At 49.6% G+C, this 15,360-nt stretch overlaps 1 protein-coding gene across 1 annotated transcript; it reads left to right on the top strand.

Annotated features, from left to right (window-relative positions):
• The first annotated feature begins 635 nt into the window (after window positions 1–635).
• On the top strand, window positions 636–3,416 carry LOC127295971 (THO complex subunit 4B). Its single transcript, XM_051325999.2, has 5 exons — window positions 636–986; window positions 1,133–1,276; window positions 1,940–2,008; window positions 2,090–2,268; window positions 2,907–3,416. Exons 1-5 carry the CDS (start codon window positions 768–770, stop codon window positions 3,103–3,105), a joined length of 810 nt encoding a protein of 269 aa, XP_051181959.1. The 5' UTR covers window positions 636–767; the 3' UTR covers window positions 3,106–3,416.
• The last annotated feature ends 11,944 nt before the right edge of the window (window positions 3,417–15,360 follow it).

Raw genomic sequence — 15,360 nt, forward strand, 5'->3', positions numbered from 1 at the left:
ACCACAATCATTGTAACAACGCGAAAGCGCCCAGATAAATCCAGACAAGCAGCAGTAGGCCCTGTCATCGTGCAGGTGTTCCGGAGCTGGGTAAATCGCGTACCACCGTCCCGAGTGCTCTCCGCCCTATGGCCCCTACTTCTTCTCCCCCTCGTGAGGATACTTCCTCCGTGGTATTGTCGAATAGGCAACGACAGGTGTGATGCGATCTGTGACCTCCCGCGCGTTCCACCGCCCACCATTGCTGTCCCGTCGAGGCCTGCCATGACGCAGCGCCGCGCAAGAAAAACGGACCACGTGGCGTCTTTTTGGGTCGGCGCGTTGGACGTAGCGTGCGACTCAAACGGACACGCGGACACGGACCGCTATCCACGTGTCCGCTCGGCCACCAAAACAGCCCAAAACGGACAGTCCAGCGCGTCTGTTTGGGTCGCTCGTTTGAAGATGCCCTGAAGGAACGGACCCAGGTAAGAGGCATGCAGAGTCCGGTCCGAGTCCGACCGGCCAGAAGGGCAGAAGCCCCGAAGCCGACCCAGCCAAGTCCCCCTCTTGACTCGTGCGCCCGCACCACACGTCAGACGGCACCACCACCACGCGTTCTCCCTACGCGTACCACGGCCTAATATATTCTTATCGCGGCCGCCTCTCCGCAGAAAAATCTCCCAAATTCCCCACCACCTCGCAACCCTAATCAGCTTTCTCCACCAAATCCCAATCGCGACGACCTCCTCGTCAAGCACCTCCAGATCTACCCCGCCCCAGCAGCCATGGCGGAGACCCTCGACATGACCCTCGACGACATCATCAAGAACAACAAGAAGGGCAACCCCTCGTCCGGAGGCGCTGGCAGCCGCCGCCGCGAGGGCCGCCGCGGCTCCGCCTCTGGCGGCAGCGGCGCAGCCGCGGCCGCAGCCGGAGGCGTCGGCCCGAACCGGCGCGCCTTCAAGAGGTCGGGGAACAGGGCGGCGCCCTACCAGCCGCCGAAGGTACGAACCAATCGCACGGACTAGGGTTTGCGTCGTCGTCGTCTCCTTCTTCTTCGTCGGCCAAGGATGGTCTTCCGTTTCCGCCGAGGCGGCGGCGGGAGAGGATGGTCCGGTGGTTTTCTCACTCTGGTGTGAACGCGATCCAGGCTCCGGAGTCGGCGTGGCAGCACGACAAGTTCGCGGACGTCGGGGCGAGAGGCGGCGCCGGCGGGAGGGTCTCGGCTATCGAGACCGGAACCAAGCTCTTCATCACCAATTTGGACTTCGGCGTCTCGAGCGAGGACATCAAGGTATGCACGCTACCGGATCTGCACTTCGGTTCGTTGCTTCTACGTAATTGGCCTCATAGAATCTCGTATAGTTGCTTGGGCATGGTACTAGTTAGGCTGTTTTCTAGATCTGGCACGAGATCTAGTATAAATCATTAATACTCGTGATTTGGTCGTTCTGCTAGCCTCAGTCTGCTGTATTAATCGTTGTTACTATTTTTGTTTGCGTGTTCTTTTTGTGTACGACTTGCTTTAGCTTTCAATTCTAGTCAACTGGTAATAGTTATTCGGGAAGGTGCGACTTATTTGAATATCTGTCTTAGAAAGAAGAAGCATAGGTTTAGAGCAGAAATCTATGTCTCAGTATTTCTGTTCTCTCTGCACTGCCATAGCCTTGTTTTGATCTGTGTGATACTGATGTTGTAAGACGTCTTCTATATATTGTACCATTTGCTTCATAAGTTTATGATGATTACTCCTTAGGTTGAATTTGTTTCTTGTATGGGTTAGTGCACTCGTATGTTAGATAAGCTTATCTACTATAAAACGCACTTGCAATTTCTTGTCTATAGGAAGCTTCCATCGAATTTTATGTTATTTCAAACATAGTCAAATTACAGGGCGTAGCTTGCTTACATTGACCAAGCAGTACACTTGCTGAATTATGTCTTGTCAATGGTGTAGGAGCTGTTCTCTGAGCTGGGTGATCTGAAGCGATGCTCAATTCACTATGACAGAAGTGGGAGGTCTAAGGTACATATGCGGTGTTATGATTTTGTTTGTTCCATGCGTTTGTTTGTCTGATGCCTGACATTCCTTTTTTTGTTGTTTCAGGGAACAGCTGAGGTAATATTTGCCAGGCGTGGAGATGCTAATGCAGCGTTGAAGAAATATAACAACGTGCAACTTGATGGAAAGCCTATGAAGATAGAGATACTTGGGACCAACACTCCTACAGCTCCAGCTGCACTTCCAGCCAATAACGGAAACTATGCTAGGAATGTTTCTAGGAGGTATGCTCGGTTGGGCCCAGCTCTTTTTTCTGAATTCAATCCGTAGCAAATTGAAAATCTGCATTTGTATGTTTGCTTGAATTGCGCATAAAATGCTGAGCATATTTGATGTTAAATGTTAGGGATGGTGATAGAACAATTGTTTACTGTTATGTTATTTCTGTATTGCAGAAAAACACTTTCATGTGTTCCATCACACCATGCCCATAAATTATTGTCCAGTAGTTTGACATCAAATGTAATGCCCAATACTGTTGGCTCTTATGGTGATTTTCATGTTGCAACTGCCAAGAGCATCATTTTTTAATTATAAGGGTATTTGCTGAAGCAGTATTTGAACTTCAGTTTTGGAAAATCTTCCATATCTGCCTACTTAGGTTATCTAGCAAAATAGCTTGATTTGGATCACTTTCTTGCATTATTGACATGCTAATATGGCCACCTTTGTTACTCTGTCTATCAGTAATGTGAGGTATAGGTCTACAGTACTGTTTATTAGACATCATGTTCTGATTCACCTCATCTTAAGCAAGCAACTTGTCCACATTGCTTTTCAAAGTTATCTTTTGAGGGATTTTTATCCTGTGTTAATATTAATATGTTCCCTCCCTTACCCTACTCCACTTCAATTCTTACAGCGCACCAAGGAGTGCCCCAGCTGGTTTGCCACAGAGTAGACCCCGTGCAAGGGGTGGGAGGGGTCGTCGTGGTGGCGGTGCTGGCGGCAGTGGATCTGGCGGTCGTCGTGGGAAAGAGCGTAATCAGCCAAGGTCTGCTGAAGAACTTGATGCTGACTTGGACAACTATCATGCAAGTGCGTCACCGATGCAGACCTAATTTGGTATCTTCACAATGTTGATATTTCAACATAAAATTTGAAGGGGGTGCTGCTTTGTTCCCGCTTTTTGTGCTTCTATGTTCGAGGGACAACAAAACCTTTTGCTTGTCAGGCTCTGCACTTACTGAATTGTATGGGTTTCATGTGTCTACATAGAACTATAGTTAAGTGGATGCTGGTCAACACTACTGTTATGAACATTACTTGGTTGCCTTTAGTTTCTGTGCATTTCTCTGCGGAGCGCAAGGACTAAGGACCATCTGAGTTGCTCCTCAATGTGAAAGTTATTGAAGATGTACGAGGCGCTCAACTTCCTTTGCCAAACCCTTTGTATCATGGCCGAAATTCAGATGTGCCATTGGTTATCAAGTTATGCCTTTATTTGGGGTGTCATTAATCCATTGTTTGCCAGACACAGAAGGTTTTAAGCTTCAGCCATCTTTAGTAAGAGGTATGCATATTTCCTGTTTGTTTACATTTCTTTAGTTAATTTGGCTTCTTCTGTATTGATATGCATTATTCATGGATTTTAATGACCACTCTCTCAAATTGCAGGTGGCTGCTACCTTTTATTTATATTCTTCTATTCTTCTTTAGAAGTGAGTCTTACCTGGGTGATCCTTCCGTCTTCAGCCTACTGCTTGAAGAAGCATCAAGGTTCAAATCTTGCCTTGCAATCAGCTTTTACAGTTAGAGATGTCTATCGGTTTGATGGTAGACATGTAGAGGTGCAAATCTTCCATTGCAATCAGCTTTTACGTTTAGAGATGTCTATCAGTTTGATGGTAGATTTTGCCATCCTTTGGGACTGGTTGGTTGGCCCTTGTTAGCAGCTGCATTATTTGTATGCATGTGGGTGGGCCTCTCTTTGAAATTCAACTACATCAACGTCAACTAATCTGGCTGATCTACTCAACTATGCTGGGAAGGTCCATACAAGGGGGCCTTGTGCTTATGCACTCCAAAACTGAAAGGCCAGCCTCGTATCCATATTCTTCCATGGGAATCTGAAGCGTATGATGAGTAGCTTGAACCTGACAGATGAATTGATGGGTTGAGCTTGTGAATATTGCAACGTTTTTGGGACAAGGGTCAGCTGCTGGGTTAAAATTACATAGTTTTGATGGCATAATTTTCCGTAGGAATATTGCTTTGTTTCTGTTAGTTTCATTGCTCCTGTTATTTTTTTGTCCGGTGTGCTTTCTATGCTGTACTATGATTATTTGCACCTTTGCATAGTGCTCTGTTTAAAAAACAGTGCATCTTTGCAAAGACAGAGAAAAGCAGTATTATCCATCAATTGTGGGTCGTAATTGTCTGCAACTTGCATTGTATATATTAGCATTTTGTTTGTTTCAAAAAAACTCAAAAGTCATGACATAAACTGTTATCTAGTCAGTTGTAGTTGTCTGGCTGCTGTCTAGGATTTGGTCATGCAAGGGGAAAACTATTGATCAACCAACTGACGTCTGCAGCATTCTGGAACCCCAGCTTCACGGAGCTGTGTTTTTCAGAATTTTTTGTAGTGACATTTAATAGCGTTCTCTACGAAACTGGCTTGCTCTGGCCTGAACTTCATTTCGAGTTTCTGGTAAGAAGAACATGGAACAACTGATGATACCAATTTGCATGACACGACAGCCTTCCATGTCATGTTACACAAATAACACAAGGAAATGGTACACCTCGGTAGCTTGAGTATTTCTCCGTTTGGAACAAGCCAAGTGTTAAACTGGCTAGCTGTTTGGTTGCTCGTGAAGGGATTTTATTTAAGCTCACTGAGGGGTTGTTTGGTTACTATGTTTTTAGAGAACTAGTTTAACGAAAACGGATTTCACCCTGAGTTTAAGGAAAACACAGTTTGGATAGTCTAACTAATCTATGGATTAGAAAAACTACTTTTCTGTAGATCTGCAATTCCGCGTTTTATAGTTGTTTTTACAAAAACTCTGTTCCCCGTGTACAGTATATGATCTTCGTTCCCAGAAGCGAGTCCAGAATAGAACCTCACGGGCTCACGGTTACGTTGGTGGTGGCCGCTACCGTTAAAGACCCACATGACGCTGCAGTAGCTCTGAGCCAATGGAGGAAGGAGAAGACAGCTGCTCAGCACAAGAACCCCATGAGAGCCTCGTTGATCCAATGATTCATGTGTTCACCCATAGATCAAGAAGAATAAACGGAACGTAGAATGGGAAGAACGGTCCTAGTGTGGCGAGGCTGCAGATCAAGGCATCTGCTAACAAGCATGTTGCGGCCAGTGGCCATGAAAGCAGCAGAGCGGGAAACGCCAACGCTAGTCAATTTGGATCGTATCTTCTCGAACGCCTCTTGGGATAGCTTCTTCTCTCCCTGCTCGGTCCAGGCTCTCTCCAGTCTCCACTTCCCATTCTGACCACTGCCCGTTGCTCCTTGCTTCCATATGCACGCCTCGACGTAAGGCTCGGTTCTGGTTCGAAAACTTCTGGCCTCGCCATGAAGGTTTCGACGATACGGTGACCACGGCCTGGCATGCGCATGTGGCCTCTCGCAACCCTTTGTCGCGACTCGCATCAAGCTTGGTCGCACTAGCCAAGCACTTCACCGCTAGAGCAAGGAGCTATTCAGCGACACACGCCTTCAGCTGCACCTCGCCACCGAGATAGTGTTACGCCTGGACGAGGCCCAGGACTCGCGCCCTCTCACGTCGTCTGAATTCCACCTCAGGAAGGCTCTCAAGGTGAGGATCCTCGGCCTTGCGGCGGTGGACAGAGCACGCCGACGGCAACATTCCAAGCAGGTTTGGCTCAAGGAAGGTGACGCCAATACCAGATTCGTCCATGTCAAAGTAAACGCGTGCCGTCGAAGAAACTTCGTCCACCAATTCTCTTTAGCCGGTGGCATTCATGTCACCCATGACGACAGCGCAGGCCCTCCATGAGCACTTTGCTGACGCGCCCGACACCACTGCCACAAGGCAATGTTCCATCTCGTGGCAAGGCCTCGGCATGCCTTCCCTACCTGCGGTTGGCATTGACAACCCGTTCTCCTTGGCTGAGATTTGGGAAGTTATCAAGGCCTCTCCGGCGGAGAAGGCGCCTGGCTCCGACGGCTTTACGGGCACCTTCTACCAAAAGTGTTCCAAGTGGGATATTTTGGCAGCGTGCAACCACTTGTTCCGGCTGGCCGGCGGCAACTTCGTAGCACTGAATCCGGCCTTCATTTGCCTTCTGCCCAAAAAAGACCAGACGCTCTCCGTCAATGACTTCTGTCCGATTGAGAACCAACCTGAGGTTGGGTGGTTAGGAGGGTGGTTGTACTTCACCACCGAGTTCAATGGATTTGACATCTGTGTGTCTCATAAAGCGGAATATTCATTCAGTGGGAGGCGACGTTCCCGTCGACAGCGAGGCGCCTGTGGTGACTTCGTCAATTTCAAGATTCAATCCGCCGGCTCAGTCTTCCGGAGGTGCTCATAGGGGTAGGGTGTGCGTGTGTGCGTTCATAGGGGTGAGTGTATGCGCGTGTATATGAGCGTCTGCGTTTGTACTGTGTTTCTCAAAAAAAAAAATGACTTCTGTCCGATTAGTTTGATCCACAACTTTGCCAAGCTCTTTTCCAAGGTGTTGGGACGGAGGATCACCCCACTAATGGGTGGCCTGATCTCTCATGCCCAAAGTGCGTTCCTAAAAGCCAGATGCATCCACGACAACTACCTCGCACGTGCGCTTCACCGCAAGAAGAAGCCCTCCCTTCTCCTCAAGTTGGATTTCGCCAAGGCTTTCGATTCCGTCTCTTGGGAATATCTGCTTGAGCTGATGCAACATCTCGGTTTCCGTGCGAGATGGAGGGACTGGATTGCCTTGCTCTTTTCCACGGCGTCGTATTCAGTTATCCTCAATGGCTCTGAAGGCTTGTCGTTCGGCCATTGATCCTCCACATCGGATTCTGCAGCGAGCGACCGAGCTTGGCGGCCTCTCCCCTCTCCCTTTGCGTGAGGCCTCACTCAGAGCTAGTCTCTACGCCGATGACGCAATAGTTTTTCTGAACCCTGTGAGAGACGAGCTCCATCTGCTGCTGCACATTCTTCATGCGTTTGGTGAAGCCACGGGGCTAAAAATCAACTTCACAAGTGCTCCATCACGCCCATCATGTGTGAGCAGCTCGACCTCGACGATATTCTTGCCCCCTTCAATGGCGATCGCGCCCAATTCCCAATCAAATATTTGGGGCTTCACCTCTTCCTGGGAAAGTTGTCGTTCGCTCATCTGCAGCTCATTCTTGATCGCACGCGAGCCAAGCTAGCAGGCTGGAGCGGCAAATGGATCAACGCTAGAGGACGCCGTGCCCTGTCCTTGTCCGTGCTAAGCGCCTTGCCAGTCTTTGCGCTGACTGCTCTAAAGTTTCCAAAAAGTTTCTTCACTGCCTTCAACATAATTCGCCGGCCTTTCACCCGGGGTGCAGAGGAGAACAACCTGGCCAGAGGCAAATGCAAAATTGCTAGGTCCAAGGTCTGTTCACCACTGGAGCATGGCGGCTTGGGTCTGCCAAACCTCACGCTCTTCGGTCGCGCCCTTCGGCTGCGTTGGCTCTGGTTCGAGTGGACTGAACCCAACCGCCCCTGGGTGGGGATGCTGATGCCCTGCGACCTCTTCGCGGTTGCCACGCGGGTGCGCATCGGGGACAGCCTCAAGGCCATGTTCTGGGAATCTACCTGGCTCAGCGACGCCCCCCTCCGCCACTCCTTCCCTCTTTTGTATGCTCACTCTCGGCGCAAATGGCGCTCGGTTGCCCAAGCCCTTCAGGACAACAAATGGGTGGCCGATCTCCGGCACAACGTGACGACACCAATCCTCCAGGAATTCCTGCAAGCTTGGAGAATGATCGCTCTAGCCGCCATTGAGCTGCATCCCGGATCGCCCGACTCCATCACCTGAATCCTCACGTCGGATGGCCAATATTCAACGAAGTCAGCGTACAAGCTTCAGGTTCGAGGGTCGTGTGTGTTGTTCGCTCAGGCACGATGTTTGGAGAACTTGGGCTCGTCCGAAGCACAAATTCTTCGCGTGGCTTCTCTTCCAGGATCGCCTTTGCCTTTGGTGCGCCGACCGTCTTCAGCGTCGTGAGTGGCCCAACGGCTACTTCTGCCCTTTGTGCATGCACAGCCTTGAGACTTCTCAGCACTATCGTTGAGTGCCTCTTCTCCCGCCGGCTCTGGGGCAAGTTGGCGGCCTGGCCTAGCTGCGACGGCGTCAAAGTCGCGGTGAAGAGTGGAACCTGCACAATTTCGGATTTCAGGCATAGAGACTGGAAGCCACGAATCTAAACATCCTTGCATGCTGGAACATATGGCGCGAGCGCAACGACGGCTTTCAGGGAGAAGCAGAACTCCTCCCAGCAGATGTGCTTATTTATCAAGGACGAGGCTCAGGAATAGGCGTTCGCAGGGGCTAAGGCAGTGCGTAAGCTGTTATTGGAACCACCTTGAGCTAGTCGCTTTCCTTTGCCGCTTGGGTTTTTCCTTATCCCTCTTTGATTATCCCTGGCCTTAGGGCAACCCTGTAAATTGTTGCTATCTGCTAATATATGGAGCCAGTTTAAGCTGGACCTTTCGAAAAAAAGCAGCATAAGAGCATCTCCAGTCGCGTCCCCAAAACCGTCCCCCAAAGGGATTTGGGGCGCGCCGGACAGAAAAAGCGTTCCAGCCGCGTCCCCCAAAGCCCTTTTTTGTCCGGCGCGCCCCTATACGGTGTCCGGCGCCCCGAGCCCGTCCCCGTCCCACAGGGGACGCTCCGGGGACGCCGGACACAACGAAAAGCGAGGCCAACCGACGCGGGGCCGACCCGTCAGCGGCACAGGGAAAATTCGTCTCACACTCCCGCCAAATCCCGCCGCTCCCGCCAAATCGCGCCTATACCGCCGCGCACAGGCCTCCCAAAACATATCCCGCCGCCGATTCATTTCTCCTATCCCGCCGATTTCTTTCTCCCTCCCGCCGTCCACCCGCCGCCGCTACCCTCTCCCCATTCCATGGCGCCGCCGACAGCTCCCAAAAAGATGGCGAAGAAAGCGGCCAAGAAGCCGCCGGGCAATGCGACGATAGGGGCGAAAGCGCCGTTCGCGAAGCCGCGGAAGGCGCCGGCTGCGAAGAAGAAGCCTGAAGGAATGACCGAAGATCAATGGCAGCAAGATTGCCTGCGCCGGAAGCTATCGACGGCGGAGCGGAAAGGACGGAGGGCGGCGGAGCTGGAGAAGAAGGCTCTGGCGGCGCGCCAGAACCAGCACATACTGGCCGGGTGCCTCGCCGCCACCAACGCGAGCCCATATAGTACGAACGTGCCGGTGTACGTTCCGGGAGTCTTCTCTCCGTCGTCATCCGCCTTCTACAACGACGGCCCCTCCGGCACTCCCGGGTGCGTGACGCCTAACTTGTCGCCGCACTACCAGGATGCGCTGCCGCACGGCGGCTTCAACCCCAACAACCTCTACTCCCCGGCGTACGAGCAGCGCGAGCCAGGACCCGGTCCGGACGGCGACCCTTTCACCGGCCGCAGGGGTCCGCTCGAATACGACGGCGCCGGTGCTGAGGGGGACGACGGGGTTGAGGAGAAGGACGACGAGGAAGAGGAGGGGGTGGAGGACGACGAGGAGGACGACGATGAGGACGAAGAGGGCGGCGACGAAGAGGACGACGAGGGTGCCGGTGACGATGATCTTGTGGAGTTAGACGCGGACGGCGTGAGGACGAAGAAGAAGAAGAAGAAGAAGAAGGCGTCGGGCACACGAGGCCCGAAGTGGACGCCTCTGGAAGATCTTTGTCTGTGCGAGTCGTGGGCGACGGTGAGCCATGACTCCATCATCGGCGCCAACCAAAAAGGCGGGAAGTATTGGGCGAGGATCAAGACCGAGTTCGATGAGCGCAAGCTCATCAACAACGACTACCAGAAACGCTCGATCCGGCGCGGTCGTCGTGCTCGACGGGCCTGCGTCGACTCAGGACACGACGCCGTCGACCAACCCATTCCCCTTCTTCTAATTTGCATGCACCACCGGTCTGTAATATGATCGCGCTTGATGCTTTGATCGATCGCCGCTACTCTGATCGCGACGAATCGGCGGGAACGATCTCTTTTGAATGCATCTATTTGAATTTCTGATTGGGGGCGGCGTTTGGGGGACGCGGCTGGGGAGCGACGTCCCCCAAACGCGGCACGAACAAAACACGTCCCCCAAACGCTCGATCCGGCGCGGTTTTGGGGACGCGACTGGAGATGCTCTAAGGGCAGCTTTTGAAATTGTGAAGTTTTCCACATGCCTCCGCGGTACCGTCGGCGGCAGCGGCGGGACAAAAAGGCAGACTACGCCAAGAGCCCAAGACAGAGTGGTTCCTCGACTCGACTAAGCGTTCCGTCAGTACGCGGCACGCGCCGCCGACGACGTGGACGCTGGACATCGAGAGCAGGTTCGCCATGGGGGCTTTCCATTGGCCGGGGCGCCAGTGCCTAGACCACGTAAAGCAAGTTTCAACCAAACAGGTATACTATAATACCGTTTTAACAAAACAACAACGTAAAGCCAGTTTTCCTAAAATTTCTCCTAAAATCCGGTTTACTAAAACTCGTGCCAAAAACTTTTATCCAAACAACCACTGAGGGTATTTGGTTGCCTAGTTTGAAGTCCATGAAGCAGCCCAAAACCACGAGCCCAATGTGTTTGGTTGCCACCCCAAAACTGAGTCCACGAATATCTTCTCTTGTGTAGTGAGGTTACCATTCATTGATGAATAACACACAATGAAATGAACATTACAATTCTGACATGCTTTTTTTTTTTGAGAAACAATTCAGACACGCTAACCACCACAAGATTCACACGATACGGTAATTAATTAAGATCAGACGATCGACACGGCAAATGTTCACACACGGTCCAGACACGCTACCAAGTATCAGCCACCGTTTACATGACCATAGTTCATCGACACTACCACGACAACTTCAAGCCTTTTCTTCTTCCATGACCTACCTGGTGGCACCTCCGGTCTGTGTAGTTGAAGGTGAACACTCTGTAGATGTTCGAGGCTTCCTTGTGGAAGGTGAGGAAATGGCCAACCCTCAGGTTATGGGCAATGACAAAGTCTGCTCACCCCTGATCGATGATGACCTTATTGCCCTCGAACTTGGTAGTCATCCTCTAGCTGCACGCAAGTTGGTGAGTACGGTGATCTTTTCAGGATGGGTCATGGGTTCAAACCATTCCTCAAACTTCGTAGGGATTGGGAGCATGCACAAGGCCCGCTCGAAGCTGATCTGAAGGAAGGCTGCGGACCCACCTTATCGTGGAAGTGGCCATTAGACGGCCTTCCTTGAGGCCTCTTGGTAGAAACCTTGTTGGAAACCTCCGTAGGTGTGTCTAGGTTGATCTTAGCCTGCAGAAGAAAGAAAAAAACCTCACACACAGTGCACATACGTTGGTAGAGCTGGGGCTACTAGAACTAGAAGAATTGCACGAGCAATGTGTGTATGCAGATCATTGGTTCCAGTGGCTACAACCTATGAGTACGAATTAGCATCTACCTACATCATAGGCCCACAACAAGAAAGAACAAAGAACGCCTCATATATAGGTTGACACAAAAGGCAAAGGGATTATCCCCAAACCAAGTGTAGTGTAGAAGCAATGTGCTCTAGGTTTAAGGAGAATCCCTTGCCTTGCATTGCGCCACATTTTAATCATTGGACAAAGAACAAAGAACGCCTCATACAATTAAGCAAACATATAGAACTTCATAATATAAATCATAGTGAGCACCACAATTAATGCTATTCAACCTAGGACAATACACAAGGAGGATTGTTTGTGCAATGTATTAGGTTGGATATTACCATTGTGGTGTTATTAGGTTGACATATTCAATCACTTGACAAGAAGGACATGCACAAATATGAACATCTAGGAGAAGAAACTATCAAACAATGTGCCTCATGTTAATCACCTAGCGGCACGAACGATTCTTTATGTCCAAGTGCTATGTGCATCCATGAGTAGTTATGCAATGCTCAAGGTCAAAATATATAGTATGACACCAATATGTAGCTATATTATAATCATTGGCTCATCACAACAACAAAAGAATAGTTAGGGCCTCATTAAGTCATTGGACACATAAATCTTAGAGATGGGGTCAACAAACTAGTACATTGCTAACCATCACTATTAGCACAATGTACATGGTTCAATAACTCTATGCCAAGATTTGGGCCACATTTTAATCATCGGCCTCGAACACGAAATAAAAAATAGGCCTCATATATGAACACAAGATCCAGAGCGATGAGCAAAACAAGAGAAATGCACATACTTTTCTGTGCACATAACTGTAATTTCGGTTACACCATCCCGTGGATACCTCGTAATATATGAATAACACAATGAATGAAACATATGCCTCATAAGTGCTACCTATGAATCAACTATTATAGAAATAAGAGGTCTATGAGATAATTGAACATTTAACAAATGCCATGCACAACCAATTTGGTAAGTTGATTGAGACCACTTGTTAAATGTGCATTACCCCATTGATCTATGCGGCGTCTTAGTTCTATTCATCGACATAATACTCAAAGTAAACAGATCCGAGTCACAATCGAACTACGAGGTCATAGTGAACCAACAAAGCATTGCACAAATAAGTTGAAACACTAGGAAGAATAAGAATAGTATGCATATCACAAATATAATCACACCCGCAATAGTAATTCGATGGAACCCTAACCCTAGCAGATTTGCTAGACGTGTCATCTACCGTGCATCTTTGTCGTGGATATGCTACCTAGGTATACCACGGTAGGGCCTTGATTCTGGCAAGACCGGGTGGCCCACATATGGTGGTGAGGCCTATGGCCCAACCGGGTGGTCCAGTTGCCGGAAAATAGCGAAGGTGGGATCCGCTCCGGAGACAAGCTACCATATCTAGCCCATGGTGAAGGGATCCCGATCCGTGACGTGCACGACAAGGAACACTTAGCATAGTCGTATCTGGTAGGATATATACCCTTGTAACCCTAGTTCTGGAGCCTTTATAAGTCGGATCCTGTGATCCCTTGGGGCATAACAACACAACCTATTGTAATCGCACACCTCTTGTCTTATAGTGAATTATAGTAGCACGTAGGATTTCACCACCATTGCAAGATCTGAAGCTGGATATCTCGTGTGACCCCGTCCCAGTGACTCCTCGCTCTATGTCTCCCTCTCTCTCCCCTCCGTGAGGATCCACTCACCAGAGTACCGTCGAATACACAACGACAGTTGGCGCCTATCGTGAGGTGAGTGGCGTCTGGAGGCTGTTGGAGATATGCCCAAGAGGCAATAATAAAGTGGTTATTATAATATCTTCGTGTTTATGATAAATGTTTGCATACATGCTATAATTGTATTAACTGAAACATTGATACATGTGTGTTATGTAAACAACAAGGAGTCCCTAGTAAGCCTCTTGTATAACTAGCTTGTTGATTAATGGATGATCATGGTTTCGTGATCATGAACATTGGATGTTATTAATAACAAGGTTATGTCATTGGTTGAATGATATAATGGACACACACCCAAATGAGCGTAGCATAAGATCAAGTCATTAAGTTCAATTTTCTATAAGCTTTCGATACATAGTTGCCTTAGTCCTTCGACCATGAGATCATGTAAATCACTTACACCGGAAGGGTACTTTGATTACATCAAACGCCATTGCGTAAATGGGTGGTTATAAAGATGGGATTAAGTATTCGGAAAGTGTGAGTTGAGGCATATGGATCAATAGTGGGATTTGTCCATCCTGTTGACGGATAGATATACTCTGGGCCCTCTCGGTGGAATGTCGTCTGATTAGCTTGCAAGAATATGATTGGATCATAAGAGATGACATACCGCGGTACGAGTAAAGAGTACTTATCGGTAACGAGGTTGAACAAGGTATGGAGATACCGATGATCAAACCTCGGACAAGTAAAATGTCGTGTGACAAAGGGAATTGGCATCGTATGTAAATGGTTCAATCGATCACTAATGTCATCGTTGAATATGTGGGAGCCATTATGGATCTCCAGATCCCGCTATTGGTTATTGATCGGAGAGGAGTCTCGACCATGTCTGCATAGTTCGCGAACCGTAGGGTGACGCGCTTAAGGTTCGATGTCGCATAAGTAGATTCAGAATATGATCGAGATGGAGACCGAAGTTTGTTTGGAGTCTCGGATGAGATCCAGGACATCATGAGGAGGTCCGGAATGGTCCGAAGAATAAGATTCATATAAGGGAAGTCATTTTCCGGGGTTCGGGAAAAAGTCCGGTGTTTTGACCGGAGCTTCTAGAATGTTCTAGAAGGGTCACCAGTGGGCCCACCACCCTGGGAGATGCCACATAGGTGCCACATGGCATGGTGGGTCCTGCCCACTATGACATGTGGTCCCAGGCCGGCCCACCCCTAGAGATAGAATCTATCTCTAATTTAAATGGTTTAAATTTAGAGATAAAATCTATCTCAAGATTAAAGTGTTTAAATGAAGAGATAAAGGGGAAGACTTGGGGGGGGGGGGGGGAAGACTTCCCTCCCTCATGCGCCGGCCAAGGGAAGAGGTGGGGCCAGGGGGAAACCCTAGGCCGACCCCTCCCCCTATATAAAGAGGGGAGGGGGTGGCCGGCCACCACACCCATCCTTCCAACCCTGGCCGCCCCCTCTCTTTCTCCTCCATACGATGTGCAGGGTTAGGCGAAGCCCTGCAACAATTCTTCTCCACCACCACCACCACGCCGTCGTGCTGTCGGGATTCCGTGGAGATCTACCACACCTCCGATGCCCGCTGGAACGGGGAGAGGAAGGGGCTTCATCGACACCGTACGCGCGACCGAGTACGGAAGTGCTGCCGGATTGCAACACTGGGGACGATCGTCTACACCAACAACAAGATTAATCTCGTAAGCTTTGGAATCTTCGAGGGTTAGTCTCATCTCCATCTCGTTGCTTCGATCTTGTAGATTAGATCTTGGGTGTTCCATAGATTAGATCTTGGATTTATTCATCTTTGCGGTAGGAAATTTTTTGTTTTCTATGCAACGAACCCCATCAGTGGTATCAGAGCCATGTCTATGCATAGATCTGTTGCACGAGTAGAACACAATAGTTGTGTGGGCGGTGATGCTTTTGTTGCTTTAGTTTGTGTACTTTGCATCTTGCGGGATGGTGGGATGAAGCGGCCCGGGCTAACTTTACA

Source organism: Lolium perenne, chromosome 4, assembly GCF_019359855.2.
Source record: "Lolium perenne isolate Kyuss_39 chromosome 4, Kyuss_2.0, whole genome shotgun sequence".
NCBI lineage: Eukaryota > Viridiplantae > Streptophyta > Magnoliopsida > Poales > Poaceae > Lolium > Lolium perenne.

Bases quoted from the DNA above. Each gene is read 5' to 3' on its own strand.
- LOC127295971 (XM_051325999.2), top strand. From the start codon at position 768: ATGGCGGAGACCCTCGACATGACCCTCGACGACATCATCAAGAACAAC. The intron at 987-1,132 runs GTACGAACCAAT...AACGCGATCCAG, and splicing joins CGCCCTACCAGCCGCCGAAG to GCTCCGGAGTCGGCGTGGCA. The intron at 2,009-2,089 runs GTACATATGCGG...TTGTTGTTTCAG, and splicing joins ACAGAAGTGGGAGGTCTAAG to GGAACAGCTGAGGTAATATT.